The sequence below is a fragment of the Lithobates pipiens genome, unplaced genomic scaffold, assembly GCF_037356315.1.
Source record: "Lithobates pipiens isolate NorthernLeopardFrog02 unplaced genomic scaffold, aLitPip1_a1.2 Scaffold_8, whole genome shotgun sequence".
Lineage (NCBI taxonomy): Eukaryota > Metazoa > Chordata > Amphibia > Anura > Ranidae > Lithobates > Lithobates pipiens.
The window spans coordinates 479,957,265-479,978,251 of NW_027507903.1; the positions used below are offsets into that span (position 1 = coordinate 479,957,265).

General features: G+C 43.9%; 1 protein-coding gene across 1 annotated transcript in view; it reads left to right on the top strand.

Moving 5' to 3' along the window:
* Nucleotides 1-9,603, top strand: part of LOC143960332 (E3 ubiquitin-protein ligase TRIM21-like) — a 38,167-nt gene extending 28,564 nt beyond the window's left edge. Inside the window, exon 2 of the mRNA XM_077468800.1 lies at nucleotides 6,670-9,603. Within this exon, the coding sequence (XP_077324926.1) occupies nucleotides 6,823-8,430 (1,608 nt within the window). The 5' untranslated portion in view covers nucleotides 6,670-6,822 and the 3' untranslated portion in view covers nucleotides 8,431-9,603. The remainder of the gene's footprint in view (nucleotides 1-6,669) is intronic.
* The last annotated feature ends 11,384 nt before the right edge of the window (nucleotides 9,604-20,987 follow it).

A 20,987-nucleotide genomic window follows, 5' to 3' on the forward strand; every position in this document is an offset into this window, starting at 1 on the left:
TTATTATTGAGCTGTATTAACTAGTAACTAGAGGATATATGGTGTCCAGTCAGTGATGCTTTTACAATGTTATCCTATTTGTTTTCTTTCATCGTGCTTTGTGTCATGTCTTGTAAGTGAAGATGTAATTGTGCAACCTAGAATAGCATAATGGTGGGAATTATACAATACTGTAGGTGGGGGTGATGCCAACTTGGTCAATTTTACTAATGGTAGATCTGTAGGTAGGTGATCAGGTTTTAACACTTTGACTGAATTTTATTAATATAATTTTAGTAGTTCAATAGCTTATTAAAGTGGTTCTAAAGCCCAAATATTTTTAACCTTACTGCATTCCCTGCAGCAAGGTTAAAAAAAAATTGGTAACAGTATCGCCCCTCACCCCCCTTATACTTGACTAAATCCTCACTCAATCCTGTGCTGTGGCGGTCTGTAGCAGCTCTATTCTCTCACTTCTGATCTCCCAAGCTTTGCTTTTGCCATTTGGCTTTCGCTGCTGTCAGTTAAATCCTGTGACATGGGAGCGGGGAATGAAGCCGAGCCACTCTGTCTGTGTCTATGGATGCAGGAAGCGTGGCTCGGGATCGAGCTAGCAGGTTTGCCATCATAGGAAACGGCTTACAATGATGCCGCACCAAGAAGAGGAGGAGCCATGAACACGGGGGTGGGGCGGACCCTTTTAACCATTGGGCCACTGGCCACTTAAAGTGGTTGTTAACCCCTTACAACCACATTAACCTACAGGTAAACCTAGATTAAGCCTTAACTGTAGGTGCAAGAAATATCCCCCAAACCTAAAAGGTTTAGGAGATATTTGCAGAAATAGCGGCACCGATGTCTACAGTGCATGCGCCGTAGACATCAGGGGCAGGCACACTGAGCGTGCCGTTTCTAACGGCGATCATGCCGTTAGTGACGGCACCAGCGCGCATACGCGGGAGTGACGTCATCACGGCTCCAGCCACTGAAAGCTGAAGTTATTCTGGGATAGATGGCGGTGTTAGAGGAGGTGAACGAGGGCCGATGTGGGGGCTTCGATCTCAGGTAAGTAATTCATAATGAGCTAGTATGCTAGTATGCTATGATTCTGCACGTTCCTTTTCGTTTGTTAAAACAATAACGAAAATACCTGAAATTCGGATGAACGAATGCACATGTCTAATTTTAAATCACTTTGTGTATGTCTAGACAAGATGGGGTAAAAAAACATTCAGTAAATCTCTGAAATACATTAACATTTTTGTCTATTTAAAAACATTGCAAGTGCATAGCTCCCAACTGTACGTCATTTCGAGGGTTTGCCCCTTCAAATAAAATTCCTCTTTCAGCCTCAGTTGTCCCTCTTTTTGGTCTAGGGTGACCTTTTTAAATAATGTATTTAACTACCAAAACTATTATCATTTGTCAATCCCTTCATTCATTCTCTAAATTCCTGTTTTTGTTGTTTTGAACAATCAGTATGAAGGATAATTAGTGGTAAAAAGGACGTGTGGGTTTACCAAATCATTTTCTGCATATTCATCCTTTACGGTCTGCAGAACTGGGGGGTGTCCTTTGCCTTCATACGTTGCAGTGAAACGTGTCCCTCTTTCCTATCTCAGAAAGTTGAGAGGTATGCAGGTACAGTAAAACGCTTATTCATCTGCCTAAAATCCCATGAACTTCTACCATCTCCCCTACTGAAATACTGAAATACACCCCTCCTCATCTCCATAATCTAAGCAGGAGGTGTTTTTAGTCCAGCAGTACAGAATTGGGTAAGGCTGACATTTTATTTTCCAAGCATAAGAATGCTATTGCATTAAATCCCAAGAGACTTCCCACACACTGTGTCTGGGTAAAGGGCTCTTGGGAGATATATTTTTGGTGGGTGTGCCTTTGACAGTAGGTAAGACCTAATCCTTTCTCCCAGTGCCTCTGTAACAATTTTAGAAGTCTGGTAATGACAACATAGGAAGAGGGAAGAGATTGGAAATTTGGCCCATGCCTATACCAATCGTTTGGCCTTATTGACATGGTTGATGGTACCAATGTGATAGGCATGTGGACAGGGCTTAGCACCTGATGTGGGTATCCTCGACTATACTCGTTAATGAGCTAGGAACATGGGCATGGGGCTCTGGTCATGCGGAGATCAGCATTGAGGCCACATCCCAACTTAGGAGTGACCATTCTACTTGGTAGACCTAAACATTTTACAGTTAAAGTGGACCTTCAGTAATATTTTCTTCTTTCATTCAATTAAACCTTCAGCCCTTGTGAATCATTGAGAATCAAAAATGTAATTTGGTTGAAGTAAATACATTTTTTTTCTGTACTTTCTCTTTCCCTGCGTGTAAATTGCCTAGGCTAGTGACGTAGTTTCCTGCATTTGCATTGATCCCAGGAGATAAATGCCAGATCTCACAGCAGTCTCTGTGTTATGGGCATATAGATTACTGCCCTTTTCTAAATTTACAGTTGCTCAGTATTGAAGGCTGTCTTTTCTAATGTATTAATTCTTTGCAGAAAGGTTTAACAGTGTTTTAAGCTTCTATATGCTTTAACCGCTTGCCGAACAGCTGCCGCAGTTTTGCTGTGGCAGAATGGCACGGTTGGGCAAAATGACGTTACCTTACGTCACTTCATCTTTTGGCCACTAGGGGCGTGATGACTGCTGGGCTTCCGCAATCACTCGAGACAGAGCAAGAACCAGGACCTGTGTGTGTAAACACACAGATCCTGGTCCTTTCAGCGAAGTAGAGACAGATCATATGTTCATATTATGTTCATATAATCAATCTCTCTCTCTCTCTCTCCTACAGCTAGAACACACTCAGGGAACACAGTTAACCTCTTGATTGCCCCCTAGTGTTAACCCCTTCCCTGGCAGTGACATTTATAGAGTAATCAGTGCATTTCTATAGCACTGATCGCTGTATTGTCAATGGTCCCAAAAATGTGTCAAAAGTGTCCAATTTGTCTGCCACAATATCGCAGTCCTGATAAAAATTGCAGATCACCGCCATTACTCGTAAAATAATAATAAAAATTCCATAAATCTATCCCCTATTTTGTAGATGCTATATATATATATATATATATATATATATATATATATATATATATATATATATAAATTTATTTATTTTTATTACCAAAAATATGTAGAAGAATACATATCGGCCTTTTGATAAAAAAAATAAAATGCGGGATATTTATTATAACAAAATTGTCGCTCTTCTTTTGTTTATAGCGCAAAAAATAAAAAACGCAGAGGCAATCAAATACCACTAAAAGAAAGCTCTATTTGTGGGAAAAAAAGAACATCGATTTTATTTGGGTACACAACCACGGAATTGTCAGTTAAAGTGATGCGGTGCCATATCGCAAAAAATGGCCTGGTCATTGAGCAGCCAAATCTTCTGGGGCTGAAGTGGCTAAACCGTGAAAATATATTCAATATTTTTATCCCTACCAGGTGTGTGTCTGGTGATAATCCACAGCCAGGTTAACGGTATTTTCCACGTGTGTCCTTAAATGTGTTTACAATAATTTTATTTAACCAGGTGTGCCAGAGGGGCGGAGATCAGAGAATCCAAATTCACCAAGCGGCTCCTTTGGGGGGCGGCACTACATGTATATAATAGCAAGGGGTGCTGGAGGGTATATTGATGCTAGCTTCTAGGAGATTTGTCACAAGTGGGGAACTGTTTTTGTGTGAGGGTATATTGTTGCTGGTGGGGGATCTATTGTTGCTGGAGGATTTTATGTTGCTGGTAGGGATCTACTATTGAGGGATAGGTCTATTGTCGCTGGCTTCTGGATGGTCTATTGATGCTGGCTGCTGGGAGATCTGTTGTTTCTGCTGTGGGGGTCTAATGTTGGGGTGAACCTTTTGTTGCTGGGGATGGTATTTTGTTGTGGGTGGTCCATTGTTGCTGTGTGTGTGTGGGGGGGAGGGTGTCTATTGTTGCTGGGGAAACCTATTGTTCCTGGGTTGGTGTCCATTGTTGCTGATAAGATCTATTGTTGCTGGAGTGGGGTCTATTATTGCTAGGGGAGTCATTTGTTGTGTGAGGGATCTATTGTTGCTGGGGTGGGGTCTACTGGTATCTGTTGTTGCTGGCTCCAATGGATCTATTTAACTGCTTTTCTGGTTATTAGGCAGGAACAAATTCAATACAAATTATTTAGCACCACAAAATGATACTTGGGGCAGTACTGGGAGGTGCGTATGGGGTGGAACCAAGGGATGTGTCAGAGGATGGTAGGGTGCGGAGACGAGAGGGGCCTCATTTGGGTACAGTGTTGTAGGACCGCGCAATTGTCATTCAAAGTGCATCAGCGCTGAAAGCTGAAAATTGGTCTGGGCAGGAGGGGGGTTTAAGTGCCCAGTAAGCAAGTGGTTAAACTGTCCTCCAGTTGCTCTGATGCGCACCCACCCTCTTTGTTCTCCCTCTGCCTCTGGGGCCTGTTGCCCATGTACTGTCTTCCTCTAACTCATTTCCCTTGTGTGTTGCAAGCCCTGTTCTTCAACTACGCTGTGCATACACCCATTCAAGAGACCTCAGACCAGGCAAAGCAAGTGAACAAATAAGCATCCTATACTGAGGCAGTTGCTGAGAACAGTACAATGCTCAAAAGACATTCCCAACACAGTTCCTATACAAGGCTCTTCTAGTGCCCCATAATGTGTGCATACCTTAGGCATATGCTAGGTCAATAAGGCAATCCCTTTTTATCACAAGAATCTCTTTAGCTTAGGCAATAATCCACAAGAGGTAGTGCAAGTCTCTTAGCGTCTATGATTGGTAGTAACCCATTAAGGCAGTAAGTCCATGATTAAGTCAATGGGGGTCTCCAGACTCAAGACCCTCACCAGGAACCCCAATTGGGCTCCCATCACCCCCCAAAAGGGTGATCATTCTAGCAGAGTAACAGGCTACATTGTGGCTGTATTTCAGGAGGCTACAACGCCTTTTTATGTGGGTTGACCTGTAGGAGGTGGTAACCTTGCTAAAAAATGGCGAGAAAACGTTAACCCTTACAGCCTGGTTACCCCAGCTGACAGGTCAATTTAAGGACACAGTGCAACATCAAGACACTGTAACCTTTTGCACCTGGCTGGCTCAGGTAACATGGTACTTGCCTGCTCTGTGTAGTGTTTTTGCACAGAGCAGCCCAGATCCTCCTCTTCTCAGGTCTCTCACCACCCCTACTGGTCCCTCTCTCCTGCTGAGTGCCCCCACAGCAAGCAGCTTGCTATTGGTTCACCTGAGCCGAGCTGCTGCTCTGTGTGTAGATTCAGACACGGGGCTGCGACCCCATCCCTTCTCTCTCATCGGCTCACTCACTTTGACAGCAATGGGAGCCGATGGTGCCCTTCTGCTGTCTCAGCCAATGAGGAGAGGGAGGGACTCTTGGACAGCAAGCCTCTTGTGCAACATTTCTGGTTCGAGATGGGTTCAGGTAAGTATTAGAGGGGCTGAGGGGGGCCACTGCACACAGAAGGTTTTTCATCCTAATGCATAGAATGCATTAAAGTGGTTGTAAAGGCAGAAGGTTTTTTTTATCTTAATGCATTCTATGTATTAACATAAAAAGCCTACGGTGTGTAGCAGCCCCCCTAATACTTACCTGAGCCCCAGCTCTGTCCAGCAATGTGCACGAGTGCTTCGGCCATCTAGGACTCCCCTTCTGATTGGCTGAGACAAAGCAGTGGCGCCATTGGCTCCCGCTGCTGTCAATCAAAGTCAGTTAGCCAATCGCGAAAGAGAGGGGATGGGCCAAACCTCTGCTCTATGTCTGAATGGACTCACAAAGCTGTGGCTTGGCTTTACAGGAGGGAGGGGCAGGAGCACCGAAGAGAGATCCGAGAAGAGGAAGATCCAGGCTGCTCTGCAAAACCACTACACAGAGCAGGTAAGTATGACATGTTTGTTATTTACAAAGAAATAAAAAAGGAAACTTTAGTGTCTCACTTTAAGATTAAAAAAAAAACCTTTTGACTTTACAACCACTTTACCTTTAGTAGGCATCTGCCCACAGACATGCATTCTAAGCCCTTGTACACACGGTTGGACATTTCGATAACAAAATCCATCGGATTTTGTCTGAAACTGGTTTTGCATACACACGGTCGGACAAAGTTGTCGGAAAATCTGATCGTTCAGAACGTGATGACGTTATTTCGTTACGACGGGGCTACGTTCAGGCTATTAGCCAATAGCTTTGGTCTAGGAATTTGATCTGAGCATGCGTGGCACTTTGTCCGATCGGAATTCTCTGCAAACGATAGGACAAAGTCCAATCGGACCATGTTGTTGGAAAATTTTATAGCCCAGATCTAAAACTTTGTCGGTCGGATATTTAGACAGAAACAGTCTGTGGAGCCCACACACGGTCGGATTATCCGACAACACGGTCCGATCGGACATTTGTACAAGGGCTTACGGGACTTTATAAGCCCTGCCAGCACAGGGAGCACAAATAAAATAGGTGTATGTGTCAGTATGGCCGGGGTAAAGTTTAAAAAGTAAGCTCAGAGGAGGACATTTTATAGAAAAAAAACAGCCACTACATTTATGTAATTAGTGTCTGTTTTATTAAAAATTAGTACAAATAGTAAATGCTTGTTACAAATGTATCAAATCTTAATGGCATTACCTTTATTCTTTATCTAAACAGGCAGCCTGACAGCGGGATACACTTATCTAGGTTTTTCTCGGTAAATAATCCTGTGAATGCTGCATGAGTCACAGCCCCAGCCTCACCCTGAATAGGAAAACGCAGCCTCTGCAGTCTAAAACTTGAAACCTCATCTTCCCTCTGCTGTCAGCGATGGCGTCTGCTGATCTACGAAAGCTGCTGGAATGTTCTGGTTGTCAAAATATTTACACTGATCCTGTTATGCTAGATTGTGGACATAACTTCTGCCGGGTCTGTATTGATCGTGTATTGGATACACAGGGAGAATCTGGAGCTTATTCCTGTCCTGAATGCGGAGAGAAGTTCCAGGAGCGGCCTGCACTGCACCAGAATATAACACTGTGTAACATTGTGCAAAATTTCCTGTCTACTTTGCCAGATCGGGAGTGTGGTATACCCTGTACTTACTGTATTCATTTTTCTGTGCCTGCTGTCAAATTCTGTCTGCTATGTGAAGCTTCTCTGTGCAGTAATCACTTGAAGGTCCACAGCAAGTCACAAGAACACGTCTTATCTGACCCCACAACCTCTCCGGAGGACAGAAAAAGCTCCCTCCATAAGAAGGTCATGGAGTATAAATCCACTGAGCACTCGGAGTCTGTTCGTGTGTCCTGCTGTCTGATCACAATACAAAAAGGGGACCAGGTCGAGTCACTAAATGAAATCTCTGAGAAGATGAAGAAGATGAGAAATATTAAGCAGAAACTGATGACAAAGAAAGAGGAGATGGAGAAGAGAGTCCAAAATCTGCAGGAACACCAGAGGAAAGTAAAACAAAAAGCAGACGTCGAAATAAAGAGGGTAATTGATTTGTTTACGGAACTCAGGAGACAGCATGACGACCTGGAGAGCAGAGTCCTGAGTGAAATCTCCAGGCAGGAAAATCAGCATTCTCTTTTAATTTCAGATATGGTCCAACAAATAGAAACAAAGAAGGATGAGTTATCTAGGAGGATGAATCGAATTGAAGAACTGTGTACCATGACAGATCCACTGAGTGTCCCACAGGAATTGGACACAGGTGATTTGTGTGATACTGGGGATGAAGATAATGAGGACATAGAGACATTTTCCGAACAGCTACAAACCGATGGTGACCTGAATGTGACCCAGATTTCGCAAATATTACGCAAAGGTTTAGCTGATGTAATAACTGGTATTATTGGGGGGATCTATATACAGGAAGCTATAGACATTTTGTTGGATGCAAACTCTGCTACCCATAATGTTCATATATCAGATGATATGAAGACTGCAACCTTGATGGGAAACCAAAATCGCCCAGAAACACCAGAGTCATTTCAGTTTTATCCTCAGGTTATAAGCAGAGGGACCTTCAACTCAGGGAGACATTACTGGGAGGTGGACATCAGGGGATCCCATTATTGGAAAATCGGTGTGTGCTATCCTAGTATACAAAGAAAAGGAGGAGAAAGGAGTGAAGGAGGCCTGTCTGGTCTTCAAGAAATTGGATATAATGACAAGTCTTGGGTAATGGAGAGGTGGAATACAGACTATTTTGTGATACATGATCACATAAGGTTCCAGTTACTTGATATTATCACAGGTGATAAGATTAGGGTATTACTGGATTACGAGGCTGGGCAGATCTCATTTTATGATCTGGGTGACCCAATACGCCTCCTGCACACCTACATCACTGCCTTTACTGAGCCCCTCCATGCTGCTCTTCTAATTTGGGATGATTATGGTTTTTTAACAATATGTGGGGGCAATTGACATTTCCATTTGAAGCTGGTAACCTCATAGGAAAAGGGGATTTAATTGGGTTGAATTTACAGCCAATTGAAACATTGGCACTTTGGGAATCATAAAAACCTGCTGCTAGGTCAATCTTAACCAACTCCTGTGGCCAAGAGCCAATAATTGTGATAGGGGCCCAAGCACAGAAGCTGGCTGAGATTTATACAATAGAGGAACTCGGATTTCAGGGCTCCCTAGGTGTTCAACAAGGGACCCCCTAGGCAAATGCAAATAAGATATGTTGGGCTGGTGGCTCCATTCAGACCTTGATTATAACGGGACCCGCAATCAGTGACAGCTGCTGGGTATTCTAGATACCTGTCTTCCAGCACCAATTTAGTTGGCAACTCTAAGATTTCTTGTGGACAAATGTGGAGAGCCAAAAAGAAAGGTACTGTCATTGTATGTGATCACAGTACAATCTCACCGACCCTCTCTCCTCCACTTTCCAGCCACACTCCTTTTACCACCTCCTCCACAATCCAGTCTTATTACTTCTTTATTTCTATCTTTTATAATCTGTTCCCACCATCCCCAATTATTAGTTTTTTTTGTTTTCTACTTTTGCATAGAGTAGGGAAGGGTACCATCTCCTGGCAGGTTATGAATGGTTGTCTGTGTCCCACTGGGGAGATTCCCGATTTGCTTCCTGTCCTGCACACACAACAGGAAATAAAAAAAAAAAAGGAATACAAAAAAGGGAAAATGAAAGGGAATTCCCATCTTACGTTGGCTACATATTATACAATTTTCTTATCCAATTTTCTTTAGATTTACCTTTTAACTATGTAGTACAAGAGCCTGCCTGATTGCATACAATTTAAAAGTGTTTGGGTTTGACCGCATATTATATGGTTTTGGTAAATTTAAAGGAAAATTGTACAAGAAAATAGTATAATGTGTAGCCAGCTGAGCACAATTGTTGCTGGAAGATTTCCCCCCCACCTTTTACTCTAGTGACAGCTGTAAAATTTGGGATTTCCCATCACTTTCTGGTCATCAGGACAAGCCGGGAGGGTGTGTAAAATGTATACATTACATTTTGTGTAATAAGTTATGCATTTATATACAGTATATTTAAATGAAAATTATATGAAATAAACAAGACAATCTATTCCTCCTCTAAACCATTAAAAACTGAAAAAATTATTATTTTTTACATACACTTTAACCACTTTAAGACCGGACCATTTTGCTGGTAAATGACCAGAGGTCTTTTTACACTTTGGCACTGCGCTGCTTTAACTGGTAATTGCGCGGTCATGCAATGTTGTACCCAAACAAAATTTGCGTCCTTTTCTTCCCACAAATAGAGCTTTCTTTTGATGGTATTTGATTGCCTCTGCGATTTTTATTTTTTGCGATATAAACGTAAAAAGACCGCAAATTTTGAAAAAAAATGATATTTTCTACTTTTTGTTATTAGAAAAATCCAATAAACTCAATTTTAGTCATACATTTAGGCCAAAATGTATTCAGCCACATGTCTTTGGTAAAAAAAAAGTCAATAATTGTATATTTATTGGTTTGCGCAAAAGTTGTCACATCTACAAACTAAGGTACGTTTTCTGGAATTTACGCAGCTTTTAGTTTACGACTGCCTATCTCATTTCTTGAGGTGCTAAAATGGCAGGGCAGTACAAAACCCCCCCAAATGACCCCATTTTGGAAAGTAGACCCCCTAAGGAAATTGATAAGAGGCATGTTGAGCCCATTGAATATTTTATTTTTTTGCCTCAAGCGATTGAATAATGACAAAAAAAAAATTTTTTTTTTTTTTTTACACAAAGTTGTCACTAAATGATATATTGCTCACACATGCTATGGGCGTATGTGAAATGACACCCCAAAATAAATTCTGCTGCTTCTCCTGAGTACGGGGATACCACATATGTGGGACTTTTTGGGAGCCTAGCCGCGTACGGGGCCCCGAAAACCAAGCACCGCCTTCAGGCTTTCTAAGGGCGTAAATTTTTGAGTTCACTTCTCACTACCTATTACAGTTTTGAAGGCCATAAAATGCCAAGATGGCACAAAACCCCCACAAATGACCCCATTTTAGAAAGTAGACACCCCAAGCTATTTGCTGAGAGGCATGTTGAGTTCATGGAATATTTTATATTTTGCCACAAGTTGCGGGAAAATTACAAACTTTTTTTTTTTTTTTTTTTTTTTCACAAAGTTGTCACTAAATGATATATTGCTCACACATGCCATGGGCATATGTGAAATGACACCCCAAAATAAATTCTGCTGCTTCTCCTGAGTACGGGGATACCACATATGTGGGACTTTTTGGGAGCCTAGCCGCGTACGGGGCCCCGAAAACCAAGCACCGCCTTCAGGCTTTCTAAGGGCGTAAATATTTGACTTCACTCCTCACTACCTATTACAGTTTTGAAGGCCATAAAATGCCAAGATGGCACAAAACCCCCACAAATGACCCCATTTTAGAAAGTAGACACCCCAAGCTATTTGCTGAGAGGCATGTTGAGTCCATGGAATATTTTATATTTTGCCACAAGTTGCGGGAAAATTACAAACTTTTTTTTTTTTTTTTTTTTTTTCACAAAGTTGTCACTAAATGATATATTGCTCACGCATGCCATGGGCATATGTGAAATGACACCCCAAAATAAATTCTGCTGCTTCTCCTGAGTACGGGGATACCACATATGTGGGACTTTTTGGGAGCCTAGCCGCGTACGGGGCCCCGAAAACCAAGCACCGCCTTCAGGCTTTCTAAGGGCGTTACAGTTTTGAAGGCCATAAAATGCCAAGATGGCACAAACCCCCCCCAAATGACCCCATTTTGGAAAGTAGACACCCCTAAATTTAGGGGTACACTAGTGAGACTAGGTAATAAATGGCGGGTGCCCTGAAACTATAAAAAAATAACTAACCAACCAGCGTCACCTGTAACAGTTATATGGTGATCACTGGTGAAAGGGTTAACTAGGGGGCAATCAGGGGGCTTTATGCGGTAGTATATGGGGGTCCCTGGCGCTATAAAAAGCTGCGGCGAACCTAAATACCTACTTGCCTAACTAGCGTCACCTGTGACACTAATACAGCGATCAGAAAAACGATCGCTTATTAGGCTGGGTTCACACTGGAGCGATGCGGGAACGCCACGAATGCGCGGCGGGTTCCCGCATCGCATGCCTCCCGGCGGCAGTTCACACTGCCCTATGCGAACTGCTGGGAGTGTCAGTGAAATGTTACGGACACCCCCAGATCAGTTCGCATATCGCAGTGCGATCTGAAAACTCGGATCGCATGGTGTGAACACCCATGCGATCCGATTCTGCTGCGGGCCAAAAAAAGGGTCCCGTGCGAATTTGCGGCGGGTGCGGCGGGTGTGGCGGGTGCGGCGAATGGCTGAACTCGAATCGCACAGAGATCGGATGTGATTTGCACTGCAGTGCGGTGCGAATCACATCCGTTCTCAAACCGCTGCAATCTGAACCCAGCCTTAGTGACACTGGCGACGGGGGGTGATCACGGGGTTAAACCTTTATTGGGGGGGTTAGGGGGGTACCTTAGAACTAAAGGGGGCTAACCCTAACTGCCCTAACAGTTATTAGTCACAAATGACACCCGCCGGGTGATCAGGGGGTTAAACCTTTATTAGGTAATAAATGGCGGGTGCCCTGAAACTATAAAAAAATAACTAACCAACCAGCGTCACCTGTAACAGTTATATGGTGATCACTGGTGAAAGGGTTAACTAGGGGGCAATCAGGGGGCTTTATGCGGTAGTATATGGGGGTCCCTGGCGCTATAAAAAGCTGCGGCGAACCTAAATACCTACCTGCCTAACTAGCGTCACCTGTGACACTAATACGGCGATCAGAAAAATGATCGCTTATTAGGCTGGGTTCACACTGGAGCGATGCGGAAACGCCGCGAATCCGCGGCGGGTTCCCGCATCGCATGCCTCCCGGCGGCAGTTCACACTGCCCTATGCGAACTGCTGGGAGTGTCAGTGAAATGTTACTGACACCCCCAGATCAGTTCGCATATCGCAGTGCGATCTGCAAACTCGGATCGCATGGTGTGAACACCCATGCGATCCGATTCTGCTGCGGGCCAAAAAAAGGGTCCCGTGCGAATTTGCGGCGGGTGCGGCGGGTGTGGCGGGTGCGGCGGGTGCGGCGAATGGCTGAACTCGAATCGCACAGAGATCGGATGTGATTTGCACTGCAGTGCGGTGCGAATCACATTCGTTCTCATAAACCGCTGCAATGTGAACCCAGCCTTAGTGACACTGGCGACGGGGGGTGATCACGGGGTTAAACCTTTATTGGGGGGGTTAGGGGGGTACATTAGAACTAAAGGGGGCTAACTCTAACTGCCCTAACAGTTATTACAGTCACAAATGACACCAATGCAAAAAAAAAAAAAAAAAAAAAAAAATGACATTGGTGTCACTGTGACTGGGGGGCAGGGGTAATTGGGGGGGTGATCGGGGGGTAAAGGGGGGGTGTGAGTGTGCCTGGCATGTTCTACTGTGTGTGTAGAGTGTTGGTGCAACTCACCGATCCGCTCTCCTCCGTGTCGGAACGGAAAATACCGACACGGAGGAGAGAATACATCACTTCCTCTCCTGTGTTTACATTACAGGAGAGGAAGTGATGTCACGGGGGATTTCCATTCGTCGAGAGCGATCGCGAGGGGGTGGCCATGAATGAATGGCCGTCCCCTCATCCCTGATCTCTCCCGAACGAATGCCGACCGCCGCAGGCACCGGGGGGGGGCCCGATCGGGCCCCCCACCCGCGGGCAGGCATGGACTTATATATACGCCAATATGCCTGCCCGTGCCATTCTGCCGACGTATATCGTCGTGCGGCGGTCGGCAAGTGGTTAATATATAAAATGAACAGAAATGGCAGATTTATTCTGAGCTGATGTGCTCTAAGATATGTGTTAATTAATTATTATGTGTTCATAAATACATACAAATGGGCTACTGCACAATAAACTCGGATTTCCTGCTTTCGGAGCGGCCGTCTCTGTACGGCCAGATTACAGACATTAAAATTTGTTGAAGATGATTTTCTTTTTTTTTTTTTTTCTTGTGAAATGTGAATTGAACAATAAAGAAAATACAGAAAAATGTAGGTAAATGGCATTAATTTTACATTTTAATCCTAAAATTTGTAGGCTTATTCAATATATTAGCACAAGAGAAAACTCTTGTGCTAATAATATATATAATACACAAAGAATGGTAGCAATAGAAACTGATAGGAACTTTAAACTAATTTGATCTCGTAAAGAGTATGTCAGTGCAAAAAAAATGCTATAAATGCATATTATGTTTTATTTCTTAACCACTTCCCGCCCGCTGTACGCAGAATGATGGCCGGGAAGTGGCTCTATTATTAGTCTGACACCCCGCATCTCCGTTCGTTATAAGAAGCCTCTTGCGTGAACCAGGAAGTGCCGGTAAGTGGCATGTCTCAGTTTGCGCTGACAGGGAGAGCCGATCGGCGGGTCAGATGTGCCACAACACCCTTTAAAATGTGCCCATAAGCTGTCAGTCAGTGCCCCATAAAAACACAGCTTACAGAGTCCATCAAAGTGCCAATCAGTGCCCATATCAGTGCTAATCAATGACCACCGCAGTGCCAGTCAGTGCCCAGCAGTAAAACCTGTCAGTACCTCAACGTCAGTGCCAATCAGTACCACCTATCTGCCAATCAGTGCCACCTGACAGTGCCCATCACAGCCACCAGTCAGTGCCAATCAGTACCGCCTATCTGCCCATCAGTGCCACCTGTCAGTGCCAATCAGTACCGCCTATCTGCCCATCAGCGCCACCTGTCAGTGCCAATTAGTACTGCCAATCAGTGCTGCCTGTCAGTGCCCATCACAGCCTCTAATCAGTGCTGCCTATTGGTGTCCATCAGTGCTGTATATCAGTGCCGCCTATCAGTGCCCATCAATTCTACATATCAGTGCATCCTCATTAGTGCCACCCTATCAATTTCAACTCATCAGTGGCCGTCAGTGAAGGAGAAAACAAAATGTTATAACCAAAACAAAGAAAAACTTATTTTTTTCAAAAAATGTTTTATTTTTTAGTTTGTTTAGCAAAAAATAAAAACCACAGAGGTGATCAAATACCACCAAAAGAAAGCTCTATTTGTGGGAACAAAAGGGAAAAAAAATTAGTTTGGCTACAGTGTAGCATGATTGCGCAATTGTCATTCAAAGTGCGACAGAGCTGAAAGCTGAAAATTGTCCTGGGCGGGAAGAAGCGAAAGTGCCTGATATTGAAGTGGTTAAAAACCCTACAAGTGCAGAGAAATACTTGTTGATCTGCCAGAAATGCACTGAAGTCCTGTTTGAGGGCTGACAATACACACCTTTTTTGCGGACTGAGTGGTGTCAGCCCTACCAAGTGTCTTTTGCTAAACTACTGCATCCTCCTTTCCTTCTCCATATCTGCATCACCTAAAAGTCATTGGGGTCAATTCATTAAGCTTTAGTGAATGCGGTAAGGTTTTCATGTTTCTCATTTGCATAAATGATTGCATGCGGTAAATAAAGTTCAATTCATAAAAATAAAAAAAAGATTTTATGGTAAGCAACAGGAAAAAAATTATTGGTAAATATTGTAAAAAAAATCATACGATAATAAGTCCAATTCACAAAGGAAACAGGAACTAAAAAAAGGCGCAATATTTAACACCACCCTTTTGGTGGCGGTAATCAGTGTGGTCCCATAAAGAGGGGCCTATTCAAACCCTCAGGGGCATTCCACCCACTGAGAGCCTGATTCAACCCACAGAAGACCCACAGGAAGGGGTATATTCCCCCCACAGAAAGGGGTACAATACTACCCCCAGAGAGAGGGTTTAATTCCATCCACAGAAAGTTGACACTATTCCACCAGCAGTGGACACACAAAAATGTATAAATATATAATTTTTTTTAATTATTAAATCAACAAGGCATCACACGCATTGCAAATTAAATGCAAACATCGGCTGAAATTTAACTTCAAGAACTTAAAAATAAAAATAAAAAATGTAACTGAGTTGGACAATTTGTAGATAGGCAACTCCTATCCTCATATTGATTAGTGGTTCCAAATTAATAACTACTGCAGTAGGGGATAGGGGGTAGGATACATTCAGCATCTTTCCAAATAACCGTTCTGCTTTATTATGACGCAATTGAAGGTTTTTATACACATGATTACGTAAGTATAACATTAATACTACAATTGTACGTTTATGGTAACAAGGGGCATTACATAGGTAGGCTAATTCTAATCAGGACTCAAAAGAATGCAAAACATGTACTGAAAACATTATTAGTGCAGTGTGCAGCACAGTGAGGGCATTGTGCAATACATATAAAATAGAATACAATTATATACAGAACTTACAAATTTCCATTACAGTCTCCTCTCTTTTGATCAATATTTTGATCACTAACCATACCTGCTATCACCTTTAACCTGGAACCTCCACATGATTAGGTGAAGGTAGTCCTGGCCAAAGAGGAAAAAACTCCATTGTGGAGAAAATAATAGATGAGCAGCTTTTTCATTACAAAATTACTTTTCATTGTGAAAAACAAATGATTTATAAGAAATATTTACAGAGTACTGGCTGTACACTCCGGTGGCCATAATGGCCTTCTACCTTAATTGTTGGTATGCTGACTTATCAGCATATGTAAACAGACAATTCTACATAAAATGGAAGCGGTACAAAAGACAAATATGACTTCAACATGGTTAAATTATTTTTCAAATATATATATATATATATATATATATATATATATATATATATATATATATATATATATATATATATATATATATATATATATATATATATATATATATCCCTTACAATGAAAGTAATTGAATCAAAAAGTACCCTAGACTGTGATCACAAGAGGGAAACAAATAAAACACAGAGTTCTTTAATTTAGTCATTTTTGCAGTGTCTGGTGTGGATCCAGGTGACTTTTCCTTCAAGTTTTGCAAAACTGTACATGAAATAGATGCTGTATTGAGTCTCCAAACATTTCCTTATATATAAATGTCTCTTAACAATCCACAAGTCACCTGGCTTTAGTTTTAGATCCTTCCAAACTATTAGGATCTGGAATTGGAGAGAAAACATATAAATGAGTTTGTCAAAAACCTTAAAAGATCAGCAAAATTCTCTGTGAGATCCGAATGAAGGACTTCAGCTGCTGAGACAAAATATAAGCAAGTGAGTAACACACTCCCAAACCAAATCCCATAGGGAGAAAGTCCAACATCCACTAAGGGGCTTGATAAAATATAATAAAACATTCAGGCAAAAGTTTTCTAGTTTCTTACTCTACTTTTTCCGCTACATTGTAGACAGTAGGGGGTGTAAAAATAAAACCTCAAAACTTCTAGTAAGGACTCTCCTATAAAAATGATTTCCTCTGTTACTCTCTGTAGATTCTGCACTCTGTACTTACAAAGTACTTCTGATAACACTTCTTACTGTGGCCTTTGCAATAGCATTTGGCACTGGACATCCAGAAAACATGTCCATACAGACAAAATACATACTCATAAGATCCTGACTTGCGCATCTGGATATATCCTTTTGTAATCTCTGGAAGGGATGTTCAGCTTTTGGTAACACCTTTGGTAACAGGTAAAACAAGAAGTGATATGTTATAAAAACAACTGTGGTGAACCCTGGCTCTTACCCATGCTCATTTACTAAGGCAGTCACAACTGCTTGTGATTGATGACACGGTCAATCTATCAAGCTGAAAGGAAAAAAGTGTCTGGCAGACATAAATGATCACCTTTTCCAAAGTCCTGTTTCGGAAGAAGTTGACCCCTGTGGACCACTTGTTCTTCTCATTCTGGGGTCCTTAAAGTTGAATTATTAATCCCAGCTATACTGGGCCAGAACTAGGGTGGAATCTGTGAGTTGCACAGGACCAGCAAGTGTCCAGGGCTATAGTTCAGCATCCTAAAGCCGCGTACACACGGGGCGGACTGTCTGGCCAACTTAGTCCGTCAGACAATCCGACGGACAGTCCGTCATACTTTCGAATGAACGGACTTGACCACACACATAACTTTTTGAGCGGACTAATATGGCGTACTAAGTCCGCCATACTATCCGCCCTACTTTTGAAATGAATGGACTCGCCCACACACGCGGAGGAAAGTCCGCTCATTTCGAGCGCGTCTCCAGGTAGGCGGGGCCCGCGAAGGAGACGTCGCTGACCCCGCCCCCTGGAATGGACTTAAAGGGGAACCCCAACGCCGAAAAAAATCGGCGTGGGGTTCCCCCCCAAGTCCACAACAGACCCTTGTCCGAGCACGCTACCCGGCCGGCCAGGAAAGGGGGGCGAGCGAGCGCCCCCCCCCCCCCTCCTGAGCCGTACCAGGCCGCTTGCCCTCAACATGGGGGGTGCCTTGGGGAAGGGGGGGCCGCGCGGCCCCCCCACCCCAAAGCACCTTGTCCCCATGTTGATGAGGACAAGGGCCTCTTCCCGACAACCCTGGCCGTTGGTTGTCGGGGTCTGCGGGCGGAAGGGTTATCGGAATCCGGGAGCCCCCTTTAATAAGGGGGCCCCCGGATACCGGCCCCCACCCTATGTGAATGAGTATGAGGTACAATGTACCCCTACCCATTCACCTGTAAAATAAAAGTACAAAAAAAAACACAACACACGAGATAAAATACTTTATTGCACAGCTCCGGGGGTCTTCCGTCTTCGGGGGTCTTCTCGCCGGACTCCTCCGCTATCTTCTTGTAGCTCTTTTGCTAGCGGAGGAGTCCGGCTTTCTTCCTCGCCGCCGGCCTCTTCTCCCGACTTCGGGGGTCTTGTCCCCCTCTTCGGTTCTTCTGCCGCCGTCGCTGCCGCCTTCCGTTCTTCTTCTTCTTCTTCTTCTTCTCCAGGAGATGTTGCCTCGACGATCTCTCCGGCCGGAATGCCAGGGAAGCGCTGCGCGGCCACTTATATAGGGACAATGGGGCGGTGTCACATGGCTTTATGTCACATGGGTTGGTCACATGGGTTGATGTCACATGGGGACTATGACATCATAAGGGGGCGGGGTCACCATGTGACACCAACCCATGTGACATAAAGCCATGTGACACCGCCCCATTGTCCCTATATAAGTGGCCGCGCAGCGCTTCCCTGGCATTCCGGCCGGAGAGATCGTCGAAGCAACATCTCCTGGAGAAGAAGAAGAACGGAAAGGCGGCGGCGACGGCGACAGAAGACCGGGCCACCGCCTGTAAAAGAGCTATAAGAAGGCGCGGTGGCCCGGCAGAAGAACCGAAGAGGGGGATAAGACCCCCGAAGTCGGGAGAAGAGGCCGGCGGCGAGGAAGAAAGCCGGACTCCTCCGCTAGCAAAAGAGCTACAAGAAGATAGCGGAGGAGTCCGGCGAGAAGACCCCCGAAGACGGAAGACCCCCGGAGCTGTGCAATAAAGTATTTTATCTCGTGTGTTGTGTTTTTTTTGTACTTTTATTTTACAGGTGAATGGGTAGGGGTACATTGTACCTCATACTCATTCACATAGGGTGGGGGGCCGGTATCCGGGGGCCCCCTTATTAAAGGGGGCTCCCGGATTCCGATAAGCCCCCCGCCCGCAGACCCCGACAACCAACGGCCAGGGTTGTCGGGAAGAGGCCCTTGTCCTCATCAACATGGGGACAAGGTGCTTTGGGGTGGGGGGCCGCGCGGCCCCCCCTTCCCCAAGGCACCCCCCATGTTGAGGGCACGCGGCCTGGTACGGCTCAGGAGGGGGGGCGCTCGCTCGCCCCCCTTTGCTGGCCGGCCGGGTAGCGTGCTCGGACAAGGGTCTGTTGTGGACTTGGGGGGGACCCCCACGCCGATTTTTTTCGGCGTTGGGGTTCCCCTTTAAGTCCATACCAGGCGGCGGGGCCAGCGACGTCTCCTTCGCGGGCCCTGCCTACCTGGATACCCGCTCGAAATGAGCGGACTTTTCTCCGGCCCGGAAAAGTCCGCTCATTTCAAAAGTACAGCGGACTGGCACACACACGGGCGGATTGTCCGCCGAAATGCGAGTCCGACGGACAGTATTACGGAAATTCCGAAATACTTAGTCCGTCAGACTGCACGCTGAAAAAGTCCGCTGAAGCCCACACACGAGCGGACTGTCCGCTGAAATGTGTTTCGGCGGACTAAGTAGGCCAGACAGTCCGCCCGTGTGTACACGGCTTAAGATGCCTGGTCTGCTTCCATGTGTGAGTTTTAATGTTAGTATGGCTACCTCAGCAAGAACCTGGAAGGCTGAAAACAGCCGATCAAATTAACTTAGCATGCTTGATTGGTTTACCTGCTGAAGTAAAAACAAACTTCTGGCCCTTCAAATGGAACTAAAAGCTCTCTAATTCTCTACTATCTATATAAATATATACTCTTTTTATAGCTCACAGGCTTTACTAAAACATGGAGCTCTGCTTCTGGAGCTGGATCCAATGACTCTAAATACAGAGTATCCTTCTGGGTGATAAACTGCATACTCAGCATAAAACCGTGAATAACTCTACAAAAAATGAAATATCTGGGTCTTCAGGGAGTACGCCCTGCACTGGCCTCACAGCAGCTGATTTCTACGTCATCAAATGAACATATGTGGTTTTCCTTTGTCTCCAGCCTCCTCCAATAGAGGCAATAAGGTGGCTGAATTCAAATGTACGCATTTTTCATTGTTAGATTTGTACATAGACAAACTCATATTTTAAACCTTTCATTAGAGAAACATTTTGTTAGCTGTATATTTGCTGCGCAGAATGTCGGACCCTTAAAAATTAAATATTTGACCAAAATAATGTCTGTAACTTTGTCTAATAGCACCTTTGCATAAAGCTACAGCTCTGATATATTGGGGTGAACCCTTTCATTACTGGGTCCAGCTTGCATAAATATATTACAATTGCTTGTTTACTATCATGGTGTTTGTGTAAGAACTCCAGTTTTATGTTTCAAAAAGACAACTTTTTCCTGGCAATGTTATAATAAATGATAACAATACCCTGCCGTCATACAGAGATGTCCATAAATCCAAAATATTCTTCTGCTTATACCACTGCACTTACAAGGAAAAGGGGCACATCATTTCACAATCCACACATTCTGCTTTTGATTTCAAAAATAAAAATAAATAAAAACAAAAGGACCAACAAACAATCTGTGTATGATGGACCAGAAAGCGCTCAGCCACCTCAAAAACTATAAAACAACTGGCTACATGTGGCATCTATCCTAACAGGGTGTGTGGAATTGATGTGATTGGTCACGTCATGGACCGTACATCAAGTTATTATCAGACCTTAAGATTTAATTTTTGTAGAAAAACTTCTTATGTATCCCATTCATCTTGGCTTTGTTAAACATTATGGCAGCTGTATTCCAATTAACAACCTCATCTTAATCTTTTTTTTTCCACTCAATAAATGTAAAATTACAAAATTGTTATCTTAATCTAAACTAATCCCATTTTTTACAAATTTCCCCATTAC